General features: G+C 39.2%; 1 protein-coding gene and 1 pseudogene across 1 annotated transcript; both read right to left on the minus strand.

Annotated features, from left to right (window-relative positions):
* Window positions 1-5836: 5836 nt before the first annotated feature.
* Window positions 5837-6631, minus strand: LOC128380652 (GTPase IMAP family member 7-like; annotated as a pseudogene).
* A 19059-nt stretch (window positions 6632-25690) lies between these two features.
* On the minus strand, window positions 25691-26640 carry LOC128380653 (GTPase IMAP family member 7-like). Its single transcript, XM_053340523.1, has 2 exons — window positions 26613-26640; window positions 25691-26460 (listed from the first exon to the last, which is right to left on the minus strand). Exons 1-2 carry the CDS (start codon window positions 26638-26640, stop codon window positions 25691-25693), a joined length of 798 nt encoding a protein of 265 aa, XP_053196498.1.
* Between the last annotated feature and the right edge of the window lie 433 nt (window positions 26641-27073).

Here is a 27073-nt window from a genome sequence, read left to right on the forward strand (position 1 = left end):
AGGTGACAACCAACATCACAGTGCATTACCTCTGCTGTGAGGTTAAGTGAACAGGTCAAGTGACACAGCAATAATGCCTGCAGTATTTTGGCGGTTTCCTGATCAGAAATGTATCAAGATGACAAATGCCTCACCTGAGATTCTAATCATGAAGACACTCTGCTCTTTAAATGTTAGATTTCCAGCTTTCCTCTACTTAAGGGATTTCCAAAATATTCCATAGAGGGCTGTGTGTCTGCATGTTTTTGTTCCAACCAAAGAGCACATAAGACCCGACCAGTCAACTGTCTGAAGACTTTGAATGGAAGAATTGATTAAATGAGTCAAGTCTGGTGTGCTCCTGCTTGGTTAAAATTAGTCATTTTTAGTCTGTTTACACCTTGCATTAACGTTTGTCTCTGGTGATCTAATTACAAGTGGTCAATGTTAAATACAAGTCTAAATGATCTTCGATCACTCAAACCACTTGCTGAGATAGTCTGTACACATTTGACCACGTCTTTTGCGGATATGTTCCCGGCAAGGACATGACAGGAAAATACATCATCAATGCAGAATGTGGAAGTTGTTTGGGTAAATGGTTGAAAGAATGGAGATGTACACAGATGTACGCAGCTGGAGTAATTTGAACAGTTGGGTTAGGCAAGGCAAGGCAAGGCAGTTTTATTTATATAGCGCATTTCATACACAATAGCAATTCAATGTGCTTTACATAAAACAGAAAAACATGTAATTTGAGAAACTTAAAACATACAATTAACCCCCACCCACCCCCATAATAAAAACAAAGTACAGAAAAATAGAAAGACATAAATAAAATGATTGCAGCATAAAATAATAAATTAGCTTTAAAATCATTAAAAGGACATAGAGTGCAAATGAAAGATTAAAATGTAAAGTGCTTTAAAAGAGCTCAATCATAAGCACAGGAGAAGAGAAATGTTTTTAACCTGGATTTAAAAGTGTTCACTGTTGGGGCTGATTTCAGTTCTGCTGGTAGTTTGTTCCAGTTGTGTGCAGCATAACAGCTAAAAGCTGCTTCACCATGTTTAGTTTGAACTCTGGGCTCAACTATCTGACCTGAGTCAGTAGATCTCAGAGCTCTACTGGGTTTATATTCTACTAACATGTCATTCATGTATTCAGGACCTAAACCATTCAGTGATTTGTAGACCAGTAGCAGAACTTTAAAATCTATTCTATAGCTGACTGGGAGCCAGTGTAAAGACTTTAGAACTGGAGTAATGTGCTCTGATCTCTTTGTTCTGGTCAAAACTCGAGCTGCAGCGTTCTGAATGAGCTGCAGCTGTTTAATGCTTTTTTGTGGGAGTCCAGTCAGAAGACCGTTACAGTAGTCGATGAAAGCATGAATCAACTTCTCCTGGTCTGTTTGAGACATAAAACCCTTCACTCTGGATATGTTCTTAAGCTGATAGAAGGCTGTTTTGGTGATTGATTTGATGTGACTGCTGAAAGTCAGATCTGAGTCAATCAGCACGCCAAAGTTTCGGACTTGGTCCGTAGTTTTTAGAGAGAGTGACTCGAGATGTTTACTGACAGCAATACTCTTCTCTTTATTACCAAAAACAATGACCTCAGTTTTGTCCTGATTTAATTGAAGGAAATTTCGGTTCATCCAATTTGTTACTTGCTCTAAACAGTGACACAATGACTGTATTGGACTGTAGTCACCTGGGGACAGTGCTAGGTATATCTGTGTGTCATCTGCATAACTGTGATAGTCTACATTTGAGTTCTGCAGAATTTGACCCAAGGGCAGCATATATAGACTGAACAGAAGGGGTCCAAGAACTGACCCCTGAGGAACTCCACATGTCATAGCCACTCGATCAGATTCATAACTTCCAATGGTCACAAAATAACTCCGCTCTTCCAAGTAGGACCTGAACCAGTCTAGGACTGTTCCGCTGAGTCCTGCCCAGGTTTCCAACCTGTTCAACAGTATACTGTGGTCCACAGTGTCAAATGCAGCACTGAGATCCAACAGGACCAGAACTGACCTTGCCTGAGTCAGTGTTCAACCTTATGTCATTTAACACTCTAATAAGAGCTGTTTCTGTACTGTGGTTAGGTCGGAAGCCTGATTGAAATTTGTCAAAAAGGCCACTGGAGTTCAAGAAATTGCTGAGTTGATTAAAAACCACTTTCTCAACGATCTTGGCTATAAAAGGAAGATTTGAGATAGGTCTGTAGTTGGTTAACATGGAAGCATCCAGCGTTCTCTTTTTTAAGAGTGGCTTAATGGCAGCTACTTTTAGGAGTTTAGGAAACGCACCTGATTTAAGTGAGCTATTTATTACTTGTCGCAAATCAGTTTGGACAGAGTTCACAATAGTTTTAAAGAAATCTGATGGCATTGTGTCAAGACAGCATGTTGATGGTTTTAGATGCTGCACTGTTTCCTCTATGGTTTTTTGGTCAACTATTTTAAATTCTGACATTGCAGTTGAATTATTCCTAGGAGGTCTTAGGGATTGCATCATTTTATTGTTTTGTTGATTTGTGTTGATATTTAACCTTATGGACTGTATTTTTCACTGAAAAAGCAAGCAAATTCATTGCATTTTTCTGTGGAAAGGAGTTCTGGAGCTATCTGTTGAGGGGGGTTTGTAAGCTTATCAACCGTAGCAAACAGAGTATGAGTGTTGTTGATGTTCTTATTAATTATTTCAGAAAAGTGTTGCTGTCTAGCTTTGAGTAACTCATATTTAAAATTACAAAGACTTTGTTTGTAGAGGTCAAGGTGAATTTGAAGTTTAGTTTTTCTCCACTTACGCTCTGCTTTCCTGCATTCTGTTTTTAAAGCCTTTATCATCATAGTGTTCCTCCATGGTGTTTTCCTTCTGCTGAAGGTCGTCTTAGTTTTAATAGGTGCAACAGCATCCATGACATTTGAGATTTTCCAGTTAAATTTATCCAGGAGTTCATCAACTGACTCTGCACTCACAGTTGGTGACATAGCTATAGCCTCCATAAACTTTGCACTGGTATTCTCATTTATGTACCTTCTCCTAACAGACACAGAGGTTAACTGAACATTTGGAATGATCTGTAAATCAAAGAACACACAGAAATGATCAGAAAGAGCCAAGTCCTTAACATCAACAGAACAAATATCAACACCTTTAGAGATAACCAGATCCAGAGTGTGGCCTCGAGTGTGTGTGGGCCCTTTCACATGTTGCAAGAGGCCAAAAGTGTCAAGTAGAGCAGAGAGTTCTTTGGCGTTACTGTCCATGTTATTGTCTACATGAATGTTAAAATCCCCTGATATGATAAAAAAGTTGTAGTCAGTGCAGATAACTGACAGCAGTTCAGCAAACTCATCAATGAATTTTCCTGAGTATCTTGGAAGTCTGTAAATGATTAAAAAAAGAACTTTTGGATCACCTTTTAATAAAAAACAGAGATGTTCAAAAGAGCTAAAATCACCTAATGTAATTTCCTTGCACTGAAATACAGATTTAAAGATGGCAGCAACTCCCCCGCCTTTCTTACCAGTTCGACACTTGTTCATGAAACTAAAATTTGTTGGTGCTGCCTCATTGAGAATAGCACCACAGCTACATTCAGTCAGCCATGTTTCACTAAGAAGTAAAAAATCAAGATCATAGGTCATAATGACGTCATTAACTAGCAGTGATTAGGGTTAGTTCTTGGAAAAAGTTTATTAGCTCTTCGTTCTTTAGCCTGCACTCCTGTACTCCTCCTCATGGAGGTCAAACAGCCCTTGTAATCAGGTCACCCAAGACATGTATTAATGCAGGTATAAACAGGGCCTTTGTGAAAGCGCAGTTCTAATAAACATTCACTTTTCCCTCTTCAGAGGACAGACAGAGAGATACTCAGATAACTGATTCTCTCAAGTTGACCAATGGGGTCCAACAAGGTGGAATTGATATGTGATGAGATATTGTGCCAAGAGATCTTGTTAGATTAACACTTGATGATATTTCTCGTCGAGGTGAATGCTGTCTCATGAAGCAGTATTCAGGGGGCGGAATGGGGCATGCAAGCCAAAAAAGAAAAAACACGATTGGTTTTCTATTGCTCATTTGCACGTGATGTCTTCTTTTTATAATGTCACCTGAACATTGTTAGAGTGGACTAGAAGCTTCTACCTGCTGAGAAGATCTCACTGTAAGCAGTAGGAGATGAGGAGAGGAGCTAAAAAGCAAAATGAATCACACTTCCAAATTAATACACAATTTATAAGTATGTTGTTCTATTTGTACATTTGTGTGATATAGGATTTGTGAAATTTACTTTCATTTCTGTGTTTTTATTAGCAATATGTTATCATTTGTGATAATTTGATTCTTTATTTCATTTATGTTATATACTGGAAGTGTTTATATTCTTCATACTTCAGTTTTAGGTATTTGTGATTGTATATAATTTTGGTATTTATGGTTGTTATTTCATAAATACCAAAATTATCAATCTATAAAATATCTATCTATATCAGGGTGTGAGGGGGGTGGGTGGGACCTTTTACAGTGTTTGCATATTGCATACTGCATATGATAATTCAGACTATTTTATCCGTCATATATTTCGTTATTGATGTTTTCTTAAAAAGTGTTAAAAATTTGTTTTCTCTCGTTCTCAGAAACCCAATATCATCTCGTAGTGAGCTGAGTACACACCCCTAATTTTAATATATAAGTCTATGAACATTTTATATATCAAAATACATGAACAGAAGCTAAACTTGAAAATAACAGAAAAAACCTGAAATGTTTGAGATTTTGAGACTGAAACAGGTTGTATATGAACAGGACAAACAGACAACAGTCTGTCCAACCTCCTGACTAATGTGCACCAAACAAAAGAAAATGTTATCATTATATAGTAAGGCAATTGAAACCAGGAATTAATCAGAAAAGATTTTTGTCTTTTTATGATTGACATTTTATTGAATTTTGAACATTAAAAAAACATCCAACAAGATGAAAATTGTAATATACATGTATATTACAGAATATATTAAGATAGACGACTAAGACTTTTACTCAAATACAATTTACTTTTATTTGAAACGCAATAAAACACCTATATTACACCTGAAACTGTGTAGGGTTAATGGTTAATAGTCCGGTAATGATTTGCTTAACTGAACTGGACCGGTATATTAACTCAGACTCGGTTCATGTTAGGCTATGAGTTTCATTTAAACATTTTAAAAGAACACAGTAACGTTACATATATAATACAGTTAGTAGCTGTATGCTCACTCGAGTCCCAAAAACTCTTCTTCAGAGCTGTCGCTGTGCCCGAGTCACACTAAGTTTCACCAAGTACACTGTCCCCTGACTCCGTGTCAGTCCCAGAGTCAAACAAAGCAGTATCCTCTGTTCCAGCCAGTAGAAAAAACAAAGTTAGTGAATCTTTTAGGCTTAAAGGTGTGTCTCGTACAGCATTTTTTAAGGTATAAGGAAGGGAGTTAGGCTGTCAGTTTTTTTTTTGTTAATATAGTGATAATACTATATGCACAACATAGAGAAGGCTACCTCTTCATATGCTGCCACAAAAGTTTGTCTGTGAGATGCATTCATGTGTTGGTGAAAAGTGTAAGGGCTGAGAGTTTGCTGTTGATTAGAAATGTGTTTAAGTGACTCTTCCCTGTACATCATTTAGTCCAAAATTTTAAATCAAGCCTTAACTGTTTATTACTGAAAATATTAGTCATAAACAGTTAAGGCTACTAACATTTATTCTGACCAATTGATTAGTTAAACAATAACGATCAAAAAGCTACTGCAGCAGAAAGTAAATCTCCCACTAATTACTAAGAAACTGAGGACTGTTTACATCAGAAAGTAGGCCAAATGTGTAAGAAATTATCAGCAGTGTCCAGTTGGTTGATGTCATCCTTTGATCCCAGTATGGCCTGAAACATGAGTACTCTCTGCAGAAGCTCAGACATGAAGGAGAATTCATAAACCTGCTGCTCTGCTGTGGCTCTGTCAGGCTTCTGCTTCAGAGTCTTGTCAGCCTCCTCAAACATCTCATCACTGTAGTACATTCCTCCGTTTGCAGCCACCATCTCATCGATCTTCTCGATCAGTCGAACCACCTGAGCTCTCTTCCTTTTCTTCTTGTTGTTGAAGACATGGTACCTGTTTCCACACCTGTTTAACAACTCCTGAAGTTTCACATGGCCACTTTCCAAATATTTACATATTTCTATACCCTCCTGCTCCAGCTTGTCACCATGAGTGAACAGAACAATCATGTACTTAGATGCTTCAGGTCCGAAGAGTTTCTCCAGGGCTTCCACGCAGTTTTCTTCTTCTTTGGTGAATCAGCCAATCTGGAGGACTAGCAGGAAGACGTGAGGGCCGGGAGAGGACATCTGGATGCATTTTGCAATCTCTCTCTTTATGTGTTCTGCACTTTTAGATGTATCCAGAATCCCAGGAGTATCAACCACATGAATCTTTCTGGAGCAATCAACTGGTTCTATTGCGCAGTTTTGTGTCACTGACCCTGGACTTGCATTAGAATGAAAAGTGTTTCCACCCACGATAGTGTTGCCGACAGCACTCTTCCCAATAATCACAATCCTCAGTGGAGAGCCTAGAGATATAGCATTGTACTTAGGCATGGGATGATAACCGTGTTCAAGGTATACCGTGATATGAAAAGTCACGATAACCGAAACCGCCAAATTTTCTGTCAAACCGTTCCTGAGGTATGAGCTGTTTTATGTCTGGTCAAAGACAGGAAGTGCTGGTCAAAGACAGGAAGTGCAGGTCAAAGACAGGAAGTGCTGGTCAGAGACAGGAAGTGCTGGTCAGAAACCCCTCAGGTATTGCAGCTGCAGCGTAGAGTATCACGACCCCTCACACTGTCATTACAGATTCAGGTTAAATTAACATGTCTGTCTTTATTTTTCGTCCTTTTAGGAACATTTTTTTTTTTTTTTTGTATATTTTTTGGGCTTTTTTGCCTTTAATGTTCAGGACAATGTAGAGAGACAGGAAACAGGAGGCAGAGAGAGGGGAATGACACGCAGGATAAGACCGCTCAGCTCGGGATTCGAACCGGGGTCACCTGCAACAAGGGCTATAGCCTCAACACATGGGGCAGGTGCTCCACCCGCTGAGCTATGCTCAACCCGTTTTAGGAACATTTTAGAGCTGGAATCACAATACCGCCATATCGTGAAACCGTGATATTTTTTCTTAAGGTTATCGTACTGCCAGAATCTCATACCGGCCCATGCCTAATTGTACTGAATTAATTTTCTGACTGAGACCAATTTAAACTGCATTAAAAATCACATAAGTGTAACAAACATTGAGAGCAGTATGCTGAAAAGAGGAAGTCTAATGGTCAAAATAAAAACTCCAACTTCACCTTCAGGGATCGAGTTGCGGTTGCCCATCTCTGCTTGACTATTTGGAGATTGAACACAAACATAGCTCTCCATTTGGTTTAATGTGAAGTCATCTGCTCCACTCCACACATTGGGTGGCTAATTTCTCAGCCTGTATTAGTAAGATTCTGTCAGAAAGATTTCATACTTGATCCGCAGACTGGTGAAACCTGCAGACTGTCTGTTCTTAGTGAAGCACCTGATAAGATGAGTCATAAACAGTATTCACCACCACGTAAGTGAATTTTATTCATATATTTTTATTCACCATATTGAGATTCATGCTACTTATCTATTTAACATCGACTGCAGTCCATTACATTTTTAAAAATGTGATAAGATTTGTTTAAACATTTTGACAGCCCTTTTTTGACATTTATCAGTATTCCAACAGTATTTTGTTTTTTTCCCCTTTTTTTATCTCTAGCCTTCACCCTGACTCAGATTACTACCCACATTTAAAAAAACTTTTTTTCTTAACATCTTTTAAAAAATAATAATTTATTGTTTTATTAATATGTCAAAAACACTTTGAAATGTTCAGTGTGTAATTGCTGTCTTTTGCAGCTCCAAATATTTTCCTCAATCATAATGATAATGTTGTTCAGGTCTTTTCCTTCTTCACCATCCATTCTCATTAAAGGACAACTGTAAAAAAAATGAGTTGTGAACTGACATCCACTGTCAACTTTAACAATCTGACTCCTCTTTCTACTCACAAAAGTCACATTGTTGGATGTTCCATTTTTAAGCATTTGTCTTCATAGGAAAGTATCTGCAGATTAGTTGTACAAACCATAAATGCAGAGTCTCTGGTTTGATTCCAGCAAGGGACCTATGCTGCAGGTCACTCCCCTCCCTCTCCGTTTCCTGTTGGCCGCTCTGCCATCTACTATCAAAATAAAGGCAAAATAGGCAAAAAATAAATCGTTAAAAAAAGGAAATATACATATATAACTGATTGATGTTGTTTTGTTTTATTTTATTCTTGTTCCATGCTGCATCCTTTATGTAGCGGCAACAAATATTGTAAATATTGACAGTTTCCTTTTACAGGGGTCTTTTTCAGTTCATCCTGGCTTAATCCTTTACACGTTTGCCGGATGAGGATATGCAGCTTGGTCAAGCTAGATCTAAGTAATTCAGATAAGTGTGCGTTCACAGCTTTTTTGTATAGGCCACTCCATCAATCACTCTTCTCACCAAAACCTAATAAGGAGGTGAAACATATATGTTAAAAGAGAAATAAATCAGGTATAATTAAACTGAAAAAAAATAGCCTGACAGACAATAACGGACCGACTGAATGTGTAAGTAGTCCAAATATATACACTTAAGTTACTAACCACTGCTCCACTGAAATGTCATAATTATAATTCAAAGATTAACTGTCATTCATTTACTGTCCGCCTCCGCAAAGCGCACTACAATATTGATGACCTAGTTTCTTTAAAGAGGTTTTCCCTAGTATAGGGCAGTCGGTTCTGGCTATCATAAACAGCAGTCTGTCTTCTGGTGTCGTTCCCAGTTTTAAACATGCTGTGGTGCAGCCGCTACTTAAAAAACCTGGCCTTGACTGCAGTGTGCTGGCCAATTTTAGGCCCATCTCCAAGCTGCCTTTTATCTCAAACATATTGGAGAAAGTTGTTCATGCCCAGCTACAGTCATTTCTGGATGAGCATAATGTCCTGGAGGTCTTTCAGTCAGGCTTCAAAACCCTGCACAGCACCGAGTCAGCCTTACTGCAGGTTTTTAATGACATTTTATTAACAAATGACTCTGGTGACCATGTCATTCTTGTCCTGTTGGACCTAACTGCAGCCTTTGATACTGTGGACCACAACACCCTAGTGGCTCGGCTAAGCCACCTAGTGGGCATCTGTGGTACTACGCTGGACTGGATCAGATCTTATCTGGCTGACAGAACCATGAGTGTGAGCCTTGGAACTTCAGAATCCAGCTATGCTCCACTGCCGTATGGGGTTCCACAGGGGTCGGTCTTAGGGCCCCTGTTCTTCTCGCTCTATTTACTGCCACTGGGCTCCATCCTGAGAAAGCATGGCATGTCTTTTCACTTTTATGATGACGACAGTCAGATATATGTGCCGCTGAAGAAGAAAAACGCTTTCTCCCTAACACCACTTCTGGCATGTCTTGAAGACATCAAAGCCTGGATGGCCTTGAACTTTTTAAACTTCAACAAGAAAAAAACAGAAGTGATGGTGTTTGGTCCTAGTGGTCTTTGTGAACCACCTCCATTTGACTTGGGTCCTTTGGCAGATTATTTTAAGCCAATAGTCTCAAATTTGGGTTTCAAGATGGACAGTGATTTTAAATTGGATCGGCAAATTAGTGCTGTGGTGAAGGCCAGCTTTTTTCATATTAGACAGCTGGCAAAAGTAAAGCCCTTCCTCACACTACAGCACTTTGAAACAGTAATCCATGCCTTCATCACATCCCAGCTGGATTACTGCAATACACTTTATTTTGGAGTCAGTCAGTCAGTCCTCCCTCGCACGTCTCCAGTTGGTGCAAAATGCAGCCGCTCGCCTCTTAACTGGTGTACGTAAGAGGGAGCACATAACATAATCTTTAAATGGTCTGGCCCTGCTCTACCTCTCTGAGCTCCTTCACCCCCACGCTCCAGCTCGGTGCCTCAGGTCAGCTGACCTGCTGCTCCTGGAGGTACCGAGGTCAAAGCGGAAGCTCAGAGGGGATAGAGCCTTTTCTGTAGCTGCTCCTAAATTATGGAACAAGCTTCCTTTAAATATTAGACAAGCCTACTCACTGTCCATTTTTAAAACTCGTCTTAAAACCCATTTTTATTCCTCGGCTTTCAACCCAGCATGAGACTCTGCTCCTGTTTTAGTGTTTTATGGTTTGTTTGTTTGTATTAATTATTGTTTTATTGTTTTTAATTTGTTTTAAAAACAATAAACAATTATCTTAGTATTTATTTCCTGTTAATTGTTTTACGTTTCCTGTGTTGTTTTATCTATTTATGTAAAGCACTCTGTTTCAACAGTGGTTGTTTTAAAGTGCTATATAAATAAAGTTGAGTTGAGTTGAGTTATAACACTCGTTAGCATTATGCTAGCGCATTTCTGTAACGTATAACGGTTTTCTGTTACTAGTGCCATGAATAGCAACAACTTATTTTATCACCATTAACACATTAATATATTTAATGTGTTAATATAGAAATTGTAATATTTATTGATCTCAATACTTATGTTTATTGAGTGTTTATGATTTACACGATAACTTACATTGTATACCATTGTTGCCATGGTGATTAACGTTATCGTTTGTTATATTGTTTCCAGACCACATACACACCCAAATATCATCATATCCTCTAGGGATGAGCGAGTACAGCATTATCTGTATCTGTATCTGATAACCAAATGAATTATCTGTATCTGTGGGCGGAGTGGGCGGGGCATAACACGGTAGTGGGCGGGATTTAACACGGAAGTGGGTCGAGTTGTCTTTAAATTATTATTTTAAATTATTTTTTTGGTTTCTTGTTTAGGGACACCAAAATCCTAGGGCCGGCCCTGTTTGTGTAGGATTATTTAAGCAAGTAAAATCATCCTTATATAGCCCACATGTTTTTACTCGTGTCTTCTTTTACCCTTGGTAATGGTATGGTATTCTGTATATTCTATATGAATGTTGTGAAAATGTGTTTTTGTGTGCTTATGATTTGTTTGTATGGTAGTTGGTATATGTACATACTGTACATATATTTTGATGATTGTGAATCTTAAACACTTTTTTAAAAACATGATTGTTTTCTGTTTCTACAGCATATCCTGGCAAGTTTACTGTTGCTGTGTTTGGAAAGAAACCTAAATTAAAGACCATCATTGGAAATATTCTCAAAGATGACAGTGATTTTGACAAAATATCAAACAGCTCTCTCCTGGGAGAGAACAACAAACTCAAAATCATTGAAGCTCCTGATATCTTTGATGAAGAATATCCATACCCAGACCAGCAGATCATTGACTTCATGGCGCTTTCTCAACCTGGCCCTCATCTCTTCATCCTGGCAATAGATTCAGAAAACACAAAAGAGGAAGAAGTTGAGGCTCAAATCAGTAAACTTCAAAATGTTTTTGGAGGAAAAATCACAACACACTTGATCGTTGCATTACCGGATATTGAAACACACCAATGACTCCAGCATCTGAAGAAACAATTTGGAATTGAGTTAAAAACCACGAGTGGGGCTCTTCCGGTTTGATTTGATATGGAGTAGACGTGTCTGAGGGGAGCTCCGACGACTTTGCCATTTACCTTACGCAAAACACATTCAATCATCATTTATTGTACCTAAAGTGAACTGCAACATCTTGGCCGTGATGACGAAAACTGAAAAGAAGAAGCAAGACATTTTTCCTGATGAAGACGACTCTGATAACAGCACCATGCTAACGGACACGGGTGAAGCTAACGCTAGCATAGCAAGCTCCCCGGCTCCTGCTACCATGGAAGACATCCTGGCAGCCATAAAAACGCTTGACAGCAGATTCGACACGAGGTTCACCGAGCTCAATGGAGTTATCGCAGACTTTAAAATTGCCCTAACCGTAGTCAACGAGCGGGTGTCGTCTACTGAGGCTGCCACCGAGTCACATGAGAGGCGACTGGAGCGGCTGGAGAAGCGACATGACGCATTAGCCTCCCGATGCAAGCAGCAACAAGCTAAGCTAGAGGACCTCGAAGCCCGCTCTCGTCGGCAAAATATTCGTATCATCGGGATCAAACAGAAGACAGAAAATGGCCGGCCTACAGAGTTTGTATCTAAGCTGCTTCCTAAACTGCTCGGAGAGGAGCACTTCAACCTTCCAATAGAAGTGGACCGTGCCCACCGGAGCCTGGCTCCGGCTACAGACGGCAGAGCGAGAGCCATCATCGCTAGGATACACTACTACCAGGCAGACATGTATAAAGTACTAGCAATCCAGACTTGAGTAGAAGTAGAAGTACTCTATCAAAAAAGTGACTTGAGTAGAAGTAGAAGTGCTCTTTAAGCACCGTACTTAAGTGGAAGTACTAAAGTATTAAACATGTTTTGTACTTAAGTATTGAAAGTAGTTTATTTTTAAAATTACTACTTAAGTACTGAAAGTAAAAGTAAAAGTATTGTGTAATGTAGTTATTAAAGAAATCAGTCTTGTTTGAAAATCATATTGTTTATATTTTTCCAAATGGCTGTAACAGCAGTACAACGGAATGTACAAACACAAAACATTGACAACTGATACAATACTGATACTGATACAACTTTTCCCCTTTTTAAACTGTGTGCGTGCTTGTGTGTCTCTGTGTGTGTGTTTTTATATGTGTGTTTGCGTGTTTGTATGCGTGTGGGTGTGTTTGTGTATGAATGAGTGTATGTTTTTATGTGTGTGTGCGTGCAGGTGCATGTCTTTTCTCAACAACTTTTTCCCTTCTTGACCTGGTATGCTTAAAGCAGTCATATTTAGGAAGTTAGAAATCTTTGGTTCATTCTCAAAAGCAGTTGGTTCTCAAAATTTAATGCATTCAGTCTCGCTCTTCTAGGGCTAAAGACTAAGCCTGCGATACTGAAAAGCCTTTCGCAGGCTGCTGATGCTGGAAGGGGTGTGTTTAACTTAACAGACAACTTGCACAAAGCTGGAAAAGACTTGAGCAAGTCCATGTTATCGGCTGAACAGGACAAATATGCATCTAGCTGTTTGACGCCTTCTTGTGTCTTTGAACCCTGCAAGCTAGAAAAGAAGTCGTCCTCGTCAGATGAGCTGGACCTGTTGACCTCACCAGACTGCAATGCGGGGTCTTCAATGCGTCGTTTGATATAGTCCATTCCTGAAATATAAGAGTGTGTTATAAACAATAACTAGATGTACCGTAAAGAGGTACAAAATATGACAGCCACTCACTCCTGCATATTCTATCCGCAAAAATAAATCACACTTATCAATTTGTTTCCATCTCCTCCTCTTTTCAGACATCATTTCCATTAAAATCATAATTTCTGACGTCATAATGTTTATAGGTATGCTTGCTATATGTCCTATGCAGGACAAGCTCATGTGTGTTTCCATTAAAAAAAGTAATCCCAAACTTTTGAGCAGTACTGTATGTGTGACTCGTGATTGCAAATCGGTAAAATACATACATAATGCAGCCATACACCAATATTTCTTACCGATTTTGATTGTCTCATCTTCCTGTGTCCAATTTGTCTTGAATTTTGGAAGCAGAATAGCTGCGGCCACCAGCTCTGGGTCTTCCATCATAAGGCCAAATCGATTCTCAATGCCGTCCTGCAAGGCGTCCACAAGCGGCTTGCAGTATTGCAGTGGTAGCTTGATTTTTTTCAGCTTGGTTCCCAGGAGCTTGATGGTTGGGAGCAGCCACCCCATCTGGACATTAGCTTCTGCTTGCAAGATATTTGTTGCTTGGGCGATTGGAGTCATGACCGCAGCATACTCTGACAGGAATGCAAGTTCTGCTGGATTAAACCTGTGATGGAAGACAAGAACATATAAACAATAAGAGACAAAAAAAAAGAAAAAAAAAAGAAAACAGCATTGCTACATGATCAGATTATTATCATGCAATGGATTGGTTCATCAATGTTAATCATTCAATTCAAATGTTATACAAGTAGACAATATGGACCAAAATTGAGTTACAATTCTTAGAGTACATTTTTAAACTTACATTGGAAGCTTCAAGTTTGTGCAGACGACTCTCACTGCTGCCTCACCCTTTTCCTTGACTATTCGGAGCAATCTCTCAACAGCCATGAATGTAGAGTTCCACCTGGTTGCATTTGGTCGAATGAGCTGGAGGGAGCAAGCATCCTCCACCGTTTCAGCAGCTGTCGCGGACCTTGAACATTTATTCCAAAGTGCATTGCACTTGCTAAAGGTGGAATAGTACAGTTTCTTGTATGCGTCATTGGACATTGCCTTGCTGGCATCGGTCGTGGCTATTAGGTTAAGGATGTGGCATGCACAACGCTGGTGCTTAGGGAGATGAAACTCAAATCCATCGTCCTCATCCAAAAGTGAAGTCACATCGACAAATTCTACCTCCTCCTCATCATCATTGTCTGCTAGTCCTTCCTCCTCCTCTTCCTCCTGAATTAGAGCACCAGTATTGTTATTTTCATCTTCACCAAATACTTTGAAGGCTTTGATGAAGTTGGACCCATTGTCCGTTGTTGTTCTAACTATCTTTCCCCGAATTTCAAACTCAGCATGTATGTCATTCAGTGCATTTGCCAGAAGATCGAAAGTGTGAGATCCTCTTAATCGTCTACAGGCCAGGGCCACTGAGCACCGTTTTAAACTTTCGGGGTCCACCCAGTGAGCCGTGATCCCAATGAAGCTACGCCGCCTGGCTGACCAGCAGTCAGTAGTGGTTGCTATGTATTCAACACTTTTCATGGCCTCAATCATTTTTATCTTCATCAGTTTGGCAGCATCATCAATCATAGATGTGAGTGTGACTCTTGTCATTATTTTGCTATTTGGCACCAGGTCTAACACGAAGTTGCAGAAAGCTTCTTGCTCTACAATGTTGAAAGGCTGAAGTCCTTGAACAACATACTTCATGATTGCCTTGTCGATGGATCTCTGGGGCATCGTGGTCCAGCGACCCATTAATGTGGGCTGCTGGATGCTGCTTGAGGGGGAGGGAATTGCAGTCCTCTTTCGCTTTGCCGATGTGAGTTCCTCGTATCTACTCAAGTGGTAGCCATGCTTGCTCTGAAAAGAGACAAAAATATAGTTTTACCTTCAGAATTATATCATGAGCAACATTATAGGTGAGTGTAGTAACTGTTGCGACTATTGATAAAAGCTAAATAAATTAAAGCGATTTATCCACTGTAATTCTATATCAGAAAACTTAAATAAGCAACCCCATAATCAAAGATCATTCATTGCTGCTCTAGTACTTTTACTTGAAAAACCCTATAGGCCTAACTTCATACAACCAACCATGCATCATGAGAAACAAAAGGACAACTTGATATGTAGACTAATTGAGATGGTTTGGTTGTTGTCTGCACTTTGTGGTCACAAATTGGCCTTGGCCAGGGATTCCCAAACTGGTATGTATCTTATTAACTACATTTACAATGTTCTTTAAAAGTAGTGAACACATTATCAAAATCAATTTAATGCAGAACTATATGCATTCACCCTTTGTTTGAGCAGGAGAGAGAATATGCAGGCAGGCGCGCAACTAGGCTACTTGTTGTTTTCTTTTACTCAGCTTTCTTATATGCTGGTTAGCAGCACAAAATTAAAGCTAATTCACTAACTCAAGACTCATCATGGATATAACATGTTTTTTAAAACAACGAAAACAGAAAGGATGGAGGCAGCTAAGCTAGGCCTTCCTTAGCCTTTATAGGGCTGTATAAAGTTGTCCAAACGAATACGTCCTTGTCAGGACGTCTTGTCTGTTGTTGTTGTATTATAAGATATTGCATGTAGATGCTGTACTACTGTATATAGGGGGGGGGGGGGGGGGGGTGTCTCATGGTGGGGGTACGCGAGCCGAGTCAGGTAGGTGGTGGCCGCTGGCGTTAACCTTAATTAGCTGGCTATCATAAAGGCTGTGTCGCGCTTCTTTTTTGGAATGTAGTGAAGTGAGTTAGCAGCCCTAACAAGCCATTTGGCCCAAATAGCAACTGTATTAACTGAATAAGGTTCACGGTTGACGCTCAATCAGGCGTGAACAGCAATTCACTTCACTACATTCCAAAAAAGAAGCGCGACACAGCCTTTATGATAGCCAGCTAGTTCAGGTTAAGCACCGCAGCATGTCATGAACTAGCTCAGCTAGTTAGCTAACGCTTAGTGATAGCTCAAGCTGGCGTGTGCCATTTGTGTGTTATAATATTTGTAACTTACCTTGATATGTTTCTAATTTGATGGCGAATTTTTGAAGGCCAATACTTCGCAGTCCCTCGGGAGGCAGAGTAGGCACTTCATTTTGTATGAATTTTCTTTCACTCCGGTGAATGAAAAAATTGACTTTAAGTAAGGCCAGGGGTGGTCTTCTACCTCACCATCGCCGCCACCACGATCACGTGAAGTTGAGGGTGTTGTTTCTTCCATCTCTGGGCTTAGCACTCTCGACGCAGGCAGCAGAGCGAAAGAGACTGAGCAGGGAGCAGAACACGCGGTCTTCTCACCCTTTGCACACATTACGTCATTACGTAATCCTCCTGTCTCGCTTAAACACCTGTGTGGGCATTAAGGGTACTGTTCTTAAGTGGTTTCAGTCATATCTCTCTGACAGAAGCTTCTCTGTCCAGATGGGCCAGTATACTTAGGCCACTTCCCCCCTGAGCTGTGGGGTGCCTCAGGGTTCTATTTTGGGCCCCCTCCTCTTTTCGATATATATGTTGCCATTGGGATCCATATTTAGAAAGCACGATGTCTCATTTCATTGCTTTGCAGATGACGTGCAAATCTATCTGCCCTTAAAAGCAAATGACCAAGCCTCTGTCCAGGTCTTATTAGACTGCCTCAAGGACATTCAATCTTGGATGGAAGTGAACTTTCTCTCCATGAATAAAAATAAAACAGAGATTATTTTATTCGGGAAACAAAATCTCCTAGATGGCTATGACAGCGCCATTGGCACCCTGAAGCCTCACTGTCACCCATCTGCAAAGAACCTTGGTGTTATTCTGGACAGTGACTTCAAGTTTGATAAACAGATAAGCTCAATCGTGAAAACAAGCTTCTTCCAGCTAAGAGTAATAGCAAAAGCTAAGGCTTATCTCCCCAGAAATGATCTGGAGAAAGTCATTCACACCTTTGTTACCTCACGGTTAGACTACTGTAACTCTTTGTTTGTTGGTCTCGACCAGTCAGCACTGCGGCGTTTACAGGTAGTCCAGAATGCAGCCGCCCGCCTGCTGACTGGAAAGAAACGGCGCGACCACATCAGTCCTGTCCTTGCATCTCTGCACTGGCTGCCTGTTCACTTTAGGATCCAGTTCAAGGTTTTATTAATTGTTTTTAAGTGTTTTAATGGTCTGGCACCATCTTATTTATCAGAGCTTATACAGCCTCACAGTACATCTAGAGCACTGAGGTCAACAAACCAGCTGCTCTTGGCTGTACCTCGGTCCAGACTCTCTACTCGGGGGGACAGAGCCTTCTCAGTGGCGGCCCCCAAGCTGTGGAACAGCCTACCTTTCCACGTTAGAGCTGCACAGTCTGTAGAGCATTTTAAAACACTACTAAAAACATATCTGTTTTCCTTGGCGTTCAATCCCAGCTAGGCGAGAATCCTTGGCTTCCTACTTTTTATTTATTTTATTTTACTTTTTATTTGTTTTATTCTAATTTTAGTTTTTTAAATTGAGCTCTTACTATTCATTTATTGTTTTTATTTATTATTATATTGTGTGTGATTATAATGTATTTTAATATCTGTACAGCACTTTGGTTCAACTGAGGTTGTTTTTAAATGTGCTTTATAAATAAACTTGACTTGACTTGACTTGACGTCATTGGATGCAACGGTTGTTATAGCAACCATAAACTCTGAACAGGACGGGAGACTAGAACCTAGAGTGACTGTGGGTTTGGAATGATTCGTAACATGTTTAATAACGAGTAACGATGCAGCACATAAAAAATGTATCGGAGTAAAAGTACTAAACTCATCGAAAATATGTACTGAAGTAAAAGTGGAAGTAGGAGAAAAAAATAATACTCCAGTAGAGTACAGATACAGCATTTTAGTACTTAAGTAGAGTAGCGAAGTAGTTCTACTTCGTTACTATACATCTCTGTATACACAGGCAAAAGATTTTAATAACTTTTCATCTCCAAGGTCTAGATGATACAGACAAAAAGTCAGTGGGGTCAAATCTCTAAAAAGTACTGTTAAAGTACAAGGGCTGGAAATAGTGCTAAAATCGTAACTTTGAATGAAAATGGCTGATTGCCTGTTGCGCATTTAAAGAATGATTGGCTCAAGGACTATGGGCAGGAATGCCATTGGTCAGGTATGGGATTTTGACAAAGAGACAAATAAATCAGGAGGAAATAGCTGACATTCACCCATTGTGAAATAACAGCAGAATGTGAGTGAAGAGATCATCTTTCTTGAACTTCTGAGCTTCATTTAATATTTTCTCTAACCCAATCTTTAAGGTGTGAGCAACTCCAGAATGCCAGGCAACATATTATTCAACAATATTGTTCTTCTTGGACAAACTGGGACAGGAAAGAGTGCATCTGGAAACACCATCCTGGCTGTTGTGACCAAAAAGGCGAATTCAAAATGGTTTGAATCTAAGCCCAAGTCAGTGCCTGTCACCACTGAGTGCAAGGCCAAAAAAGCAACAATATTTGCGAGAGAAGTGAGAGTGGTTGACACACCAGACTTCTTTCACGATCAACTCAAAAACCCCCAGACACACATAGATGAGTGTAAAAAGTACTGCCAGCCAGGGCAATTTGTGGCATTACTTGTGATGCAGCTGGGACGCTTCACAGAAGGTGAGAGAGTAATATTAGAGAAGCTGGAGGAAAAGCTAGGCCAGAACGTCAGTGAGAACGCAATTGTTTTACTGACTCATGGAGACAATGTGGACAATGTGGAGAAGTTTATCAAAGAATGGAATGGCCTCAGAAGAATTGTGGAAAAGTGCGGCAACCGCTACCATGTGTTCAACAACAGGTGCAAGGACCGTAAACAAGTAGCAGAGCTCATCAAGAAAATTCCAAATTATGAAGACATTTTCCCAAAACTAGCTGGAAAAACTTGCTCTCCTCAAATATGCTGTTTAATTTAACTTTGCTCTATGATGGCTGATGAACTCTGAAAGTCTAAATAACAAAGTGATTTTTGACTGTGTGACAAGTGTAATCTTTCAGTGTGTAAACGTGCTCTGTTATTGTACAGTTATATCTTGATTGTCTATTATTGTTTTAACCTCATGGATATTTATGTGCTCCATCCAGTTCCCCTTCATGATCATTTCTAATAGTCTTCTGAAATTTCTGTTCTTTTGTTGGGAAAATATTTTTTTGGTGATATTTAGCTCATTGCCTTATAACTATATATTATACAGTGGTGTAAAATTGATTTTATTTCTGTAGATGTATTGTTCAATTCATAAAGTCATTTTGGATTCAGCTTTAAATATTTGTACCAAAAGCCAAAGGTCATACTAAAAATTTTTTTTAGAGATCTGTATTTTTGTTTTTGTTGGAGGAGGCACAAACCTATTTGAGCAGCAGCCAAATGAATGTTGACATATAGCTCCAGTCTGATTAGATGAACAGCAGCATTAATCACTGTATGTATCTGACACATAAATAAAAGCTATAATCTACTAACTATTTATATTTGCAAACTTTATCCAAATACTGAAGGTTAGGGCTGATTCAAGACTATTAAATTAATCAGTTGGAATTATTGATCTGATATGAATGAGTCACTCTGTCGATCGGCTACAGTATAAAAGCACACCTCTCTCACACAGTAGTCCTATAGAAGTTGCTTCTCTTACTTGACAATAGATTTTTTGTCAGTTAAGACTCCAGATGAAGAAAAAATATAAACCTCACAAGCAACCTTTCACTTTGGTCTTTTATTTTGGAAGTAACATTTGTGTTAATTAATTATTGATTAATCAAAATGAGCAAGGAGCGATATATGAAAAAATGATTAGCTTTGGGTCTTATCAAATACAGATATTTTATGAATCTGGAAACGGATGAAAAATGACACTTATGAACATTTGAACATTATGAAAATCCCGGCCTGCCTATAAGTGCTTTTGTAACCTACACTATGAGGTAAAAGTATGTATATGATTGTGTCTCATTGTTAGTATGAAGAGATTGTACATCTTAACTGATTAGTCAAAACTTTACTGACCCTTGAAAAGGGACAAACTTTCAAACACAGACTTAATACTACAGTAAAGGGGCAGTGATATGTTGATGTTCATATGACACATTAATGATCTGATGATAGAATAATCAGTGAAAATTTCAGTTTCACTCTGCATATGTCAATTTAGAATTTTACTTGTTGAATTTATATGAGTTCATATTAATGCTTATTAATGTACTGTCTGACTGGTTTAATTGGTTAATTGTTACATTACAATGCCAGATGTTTATATTAATAGTGGCCAAAGCATCAAATAATGAGGTCATTGTATTTAGAAGTAAGTAGAAGTTCCACCGTCCTAATCACTGGCTGGAGTCTGGACCGGTTCAGCTAGTTAGTTGACCCAAACCAGGAGGTTATAGATGCGGTGAGGACAGACTTAATGATTTCATGCATGCATGCACAAGAATTGCCTTAGCTCTCGTGACTTTGCTTTGGTTTGAGTTCAGACACATGTACATGTGAGCAGGAGAAAGGACTAAAATGGTAGAGCAGTCTACAACTTTTATGGGGAGATATGCATATTACTTTGAAATTGTTATGTTAAGGGACACGAATGTGACTGTAAAGTGCTAACTGTGACCAGGCCAGAAACAACTATCATCAGCAGTAAACACATCAAACCTCTCCAAACACCTGCAAAGGCAACATGCTAACACACATCTAGTAGTGAAACACCCAGGGACCCACAGTGATGCTCAAGCTGAGTGTATGCCAACCCCAACCAGGCAGCCAAACCTTGTTTGTTGCTCGTTTGTACAGTGGAATCTCCATCTTCCAGACCTTTCTGGACCAGTGTTATGTCAGGATGAAAACGCCATCTAGTGCACCTGTGTAGGGACACTCTTTAGCCTGGTCAATTCTGTGCTGACTAAGAGGAGAAACAGGTTGTCTGACAGTTTAATTTCAGTTTTTTAACTTTATTTATATAGCACCTTAAACATAGCATGGTTGATCCAAGGTGCTTCACACAAAGTAAGAACACAAAAGTGGAAAACACAATAAAAAAATAAAAGTACATTGTCATAAAATACATAGTGACAGTTAGACATAGTTAAACGATTTAAGAGAATCATCATCATGAGGTTTAATTTCTGATACCACCCAGAGGAATTGGTAGCCACTGTCAATGATACAATTTCAATAAGGAGAAAGAGTTTTGGCCATTAGACTGACAATTTGAAGCATCTTCCTTAAGTGTAAATCCTGATGCAAGGGTGTCTGAAGTTGAGGGTCTGAAGTGCAAAGTAAAGGCTATGGAGGTGCTCCCAAACATTATTTAGGCTATTGTTGGCTATGAATGACATTTTAACAATTTGTGAAAGTGAAGCAATAGGAAAGTAATGCTGTTTTCTCATTTGGGGAACACAAAGGCAACTTTATAATACCAGCCACTCAGAATTGCTGCCTCCTGCCATACCTATTTATTCCATTCAGATAAGCATGGATCTCTATGGGCCCTGTCATAGACCACCAGGCATTATAGGTGGCTGAAGAGTTACTGCCCTGTAAACTCATACTTTTGGGTGATTGGAAAAAAAGCTTTCCTCCAGTTTGATGTTTGATGGAATGCCAGGAGCAGCAGGAATTTGGTGATGTTGGTTTCATGTGAGTGAGAGTTAAACAATGTTAAATATGCTGCTGTGAAGCTCTTGTGTTTTCACGTAGTTAATAAACAAGTCAAACAAGGAAGCTCAACAGGAATTACTATCAGCTAGTGCTGGGAAACAACTTGTTTTTGACACTCAGTAATTAAGTGAGCCAATCAGTTAATCTGACTGTTAGGTAACTGTTAGGCATACTTTTATTGTGATGCCCCACTGGATGCATACATAAATGCAACACAACTTTCCAAATGTAAACACTGTCTGTGCAAATTGCACATTTACTATCTGTAGGACACACTTGGAAATAGTTCCAAACCACAGACATAAGCCTCGTTTCTGGAGGCAGGACCTTTACAGGAAGTCCTCTCACTCGGCCCTCTCATTTGTTGTGTCTCCAACAGACTAGGACCCAATATGACCCACCGGACTCTGACGGTGATGTCACAGAGGTGACTCACCAAAAACATAACAGAGAAAATGACAGCGAGGAAGTAAACCTCGTTTCTGGTTTGTGTTTGTTTCTCAATTCATTCATCAGAAATAAATATAACTCCTCCACTCCCATCAGCCAACTTCCTTCTGCCTGGCAAGGCGTGTCCCGATACCACAGTAGTGTTGGCATGAAATGAACTAATGAATTCAAACTGCAGATTATTTTGCAGTTTCAATATTTGATCTGCACTGGTATGTGCTGCCTCTGAGAAGTGGCCATATAGTCACATTCTTATGTCCAACAGTAACAAAAGCCCTTACTTTTTCCTATATTTGTGTTATATGTTACCAGACTAGCTGTCAGCAGTAAAAATAACAGAGCTGGAGAGAGCTAAATTAGCATGACACATAGAGCTACAATGGCGACACTTATGGAAAATACATCGGATTCAAATGAGCTGGAATTGTCCTTTAAGTATTAGTCTTACCTGTCTTCAGCAGCAGATGTTTGTTTCAATGGATTTCACTATTTACACAAAATGTATGAAAGACCAAATAAATAAAACAAATGTCCTAAAAAGAGATCCTTCAATGAGGGCTACCTGTAGAATGCCCACTAATTACATTCAGCATGATATTTAAAAGAACTTCTCGTCCATTTGTCTTTCCAACACCATACTCACTGGTCTAACTTGACTGGTGATAATTAATTGATGACATTGGTGCACAGGCAGGAAATTCAGAATCCAGCTATGTACATAATAAACACATATGCAGCATGGAAATATTAAAAAAGCTCTTCTTTACACATATAAGACATGTGGAACTCTGTTTTTTGCAGGTGTGTCTCTATGTTCATTCCTTGAATGTCTTGTCTTACATGAAAACAAAGGAGCTGCTCAGACACATATTTCACATTGTTCACACATATTTGTGCTGTGTGAAAGAAACCCAAACAACCAAGTTTGCCAAATCGCTCATTGACTCAGACCAGGCCAACAATAAATCATTTGTTTGTTTTAGTTTCATGTGATGTTGGTTTCATCAGAGTGACAGCTGAACAACTTGAAATATGCTGCAGAGAAGCTCTTGTGTTTTTATGTAATTAAAAAAACAAGTCAAACAAGGAAGCTCATTAGAACACCCCCCTTCCCTTCAGATGCCATAGTTGAAAATTCGGCCTACAACAAGACCTGGTTAAGCCTGGTTCAGCCACACTTATCTTCACCACATGTTACTGAATTCTCCTCTGTAGTAAGATAATGGGTGTTAACATATTAGTGTCAATAATAACATGATAATACTAACCAAACTTTCACGAGAACAGACCTTGTTGTATTGAGATTTAAAAGAGAGACTGAAACAGGTAGTGTATGAACAGGACAAATGATCAGTCTGTCCAACCTCCTGACTAATGTGGATGCATACAAAAGAAAATGTTATAATTATATGGCAATGCAATTGAAACCAGGAATAAATCTGAAAATTGTTTCTGTGTTTTCATGGTTAGCATTTTATTGAATTTTAATCAGACATGAGAATATAAACAAACATCCAACAAGGGGAAAATGATAATATATGAATATATATTTCAAAACAGAAGACTAAGACATTAACTAAAACAAAGACAATTAAACTACCAATAAAATAAAATGTGCTGATTCTACTCTTAAAATATGGGCACAATTTAGACAACATTTCAAACTTCTTGATTTTTCTATGTGTAGCCCTATTGCCAATAACCACCTCTTTCCTGCAGCCAGAATGGATCATACCTTTATACAGTGGCAAAGAGTGGGTCTTCTTAGATGTAGTGACTTTTATATTGATGGTCTTTTTGGCAGCTTTAATGATCTTACAAAGAAATTTAACCTACAACGGTCAGATTTATTTAGATATTTTCAGGTACGTCACTTTATTCAAATGTGGAGTTCAACCTTTCCAGCCCTACCAGCAAACTCAGAGCTGGACAATATCTTACAGTCTCCTGTGCGGCATAAAGGCCAGATTTCAGTTATATCCAACACAATCTTTTCTTTTCAAAAGGTGTCATTAGATACAATCAGAGCTGATTGGGCTGCAGAGCTGGGGATGGAGATATCTGACGCAGCCTGGGACTGTGCTCAGAGTAGAGTCAACGGAACATCCTCCTGTGCCCGCCTTAACCTCATACAGTTTAAAGTCTTTCACCGAATTTATTATACCAAATCGAAACTGTCCAAAATCTATCCAGACATTGATGACCGCTGTGACCGCTGTAATTCTACTTCAGCGGATATGACACATATGTTTTGGACTTGTCCTAAGTTAAGAGACTTTTGGACATCTGTTTGTAAAACTTTAAATGAAGCATTTGACACCAATGTGAAGCCGAATGCAGAAATGGCCATTTTTGGTGTACTAGTAAGTGAGGTCTTAATGGCCACTAATAAGAAAAACGCATTTGCTTTTGCCTCCCTTTTGGCTCGTAGAAGGATAGTGCTGGAATGGAGGTCTCATCGACCACCGAATGTGTCAGTCTGGCTTAAGGACCTGATGCTATTCCTGAAATTAGAAAAAATCAAATATTTCTCTAGAGGATCACTAATACATTCCATAAAATATGGGACCCATTGTTGTCATACTTTGAGAGGCTTAACACTCTCCCCCCAGATAATATAATGCCCAGTTAGTGTAAGGCTTTGCCCAGTGTGCAAGTGTTGTCTGATACCTGATGTGACCCCTACATGGAGTGGGATTTTTTTTCCCTCTCTCAACCTCTTCCTCCTCCTTTTTTTTTTTTTTTTTTTTTTTGTGGCAGTATATGGGTGGTGTGGGTGGGATGGGATTGATTTAACCATAAGAAAAAAAAAAAGAAAGACACTGTACCTAAATGTATGGATCTGTTTTGTCTCTTCTTTCTTGAATAAAAACATGGTATAAAAAAATAAAAAATAAAATGTGCTGTAGTTAAGACCAGGTAAGTACATAAATGGAAGAGAGATAAAGTTTCTTTACATTGACGTAGAGAAGAAATCTTTCCTAATTTGAATAAAACCTGCACAGAATATACTTCTCTTCATATGCCACCACAAAAGTTTGTCAGTATGATGCGTTCATGTGTAAGTGAAAAACACGAGAGCTAAGAGTTTGTATTTAAGTGACATTTATAATCAATAAACTAAACAGTAACAATCAAAATGTTCACTATTTATTTGCATTAAAAAGCTACTTCAACAGAAAGTATATCTCCCACCCTTATTAACTATAACTCCTTTTAACTGAGGAACTGAGGGACCGTTCAGGAAGAAGGCATCATGTTTTAGTCAGATAAATTATTGGCAGTGTCCAGTTGGTTGGTGTCATGCCGTGAAGCACCCAGTATGGCCTGAAACATGAGTACTTTCTGCAGAAGCTCAGACATGAAGGAGAATTCATAAACCTGCTGCTCTGCTGTGGCTCTGTCAGGCTTCTGCTTCAGAGTCTTCTCAGCCTCCTCAAACATTTCATCACTGTAGTACATTCCTCCGTTTGCAGCCACCATCTCATCAATCTTCTCGATCAGTCGAACCACCTGAGCTCTGTTCCTTTTCTTCTTGTTGTTGAAGACATGGAACCTGTTTCCGCACCTGTTTAACAACTCTCGAAGATTTTCGTTGCCACTTCGCAAATAATCGTATATGGTCATGTGGTCCTGCTTCAGCTTGTCACCATGAGTGAACACGATAATCATGTACTTAGATGCTTCAGGCCCGAAGAGTTTCTCCAGGGCTTCCACACAGTTTTCTTCTTCTTTGGTGAATCGGCCGATCTGGAGGACCAGCAGGAAGACATGAGGGCCGTGAGAGGACACCTGGATGCATTTTACAATCTCTCTCTTTATGTGTTCTGCACTTTTAGATGTATCCAGAATCCCAGGAGTATCAACCACATGAATCTTTCTGCGGCAATTAACTCGTTCTTTCTCGCAGGTCTCTGTCACCGACTCTGGACTCACATTAGACTGAAAAATACCTTTACCCACAATAGTGTTGCCGACAGCACTCTTCCCAACACCAGTTTTCCCAATCATCACAATCCTCAGTGGATAACCTACAAACAGAGGTATTATTACACTATGAGTTGCCTGACTGTAACTATTTTAAACTACAGGTATATTAAAAATCACATAAGTGTAATAAACATTGAGAGCAGTATGCTGAAAAGAGGAAGTCTAATGAAGTCAACAAAAACTTCAACTTCACCTTCTGGGATCGAGTTGCGGTTGCCCATCGCTGCTTGACTTTTTGGAGATTGAACACAAACATAGCTCTCCATTTGCTTTAATGTAAAGTCATCTGCTGCACTCCACCCATTGGGTGAATCTAATTTCTCAGCCTGTATTAGTAAGATTCAGTCTGAATGATTTCAGTCTTGATCTACAGACTGGTGAAACCTGCAGACTGTCTGTTCTTAGTGAAGCACCTGATAAGATGAGTTGTGGCAAGCATCCACCACCACGTAAGTGAATTTTATTTATATATTTTTAGTACTCTTTCATGCTATTTATATCAACTGCTGTCCAGTTACATTTACAAAATTGTTGAGATTCTTTTAGGGGGAAAGGAAAAGTTAACATTGCCTAAACTCAAATATATAAGAAAAACCAATACCTATTAATCAACAATGCCTGGTCTACCCTTAAGTTGAAGATGCACCTGCACAT

This window comes from Scomber japonicus, chromosome 19 (genome assembly GCF_027409825.1).
Source record: "Scomber japonicus isolate fScoJap1 chromosome 19, fScoJap1.pri, whole genome shotgun sequence".
NCBI lineage: Eukaryota > Metazoa > Chordata > Actinopteri > Scombriformes > Scombridae > Scomber > Scomber japonicus.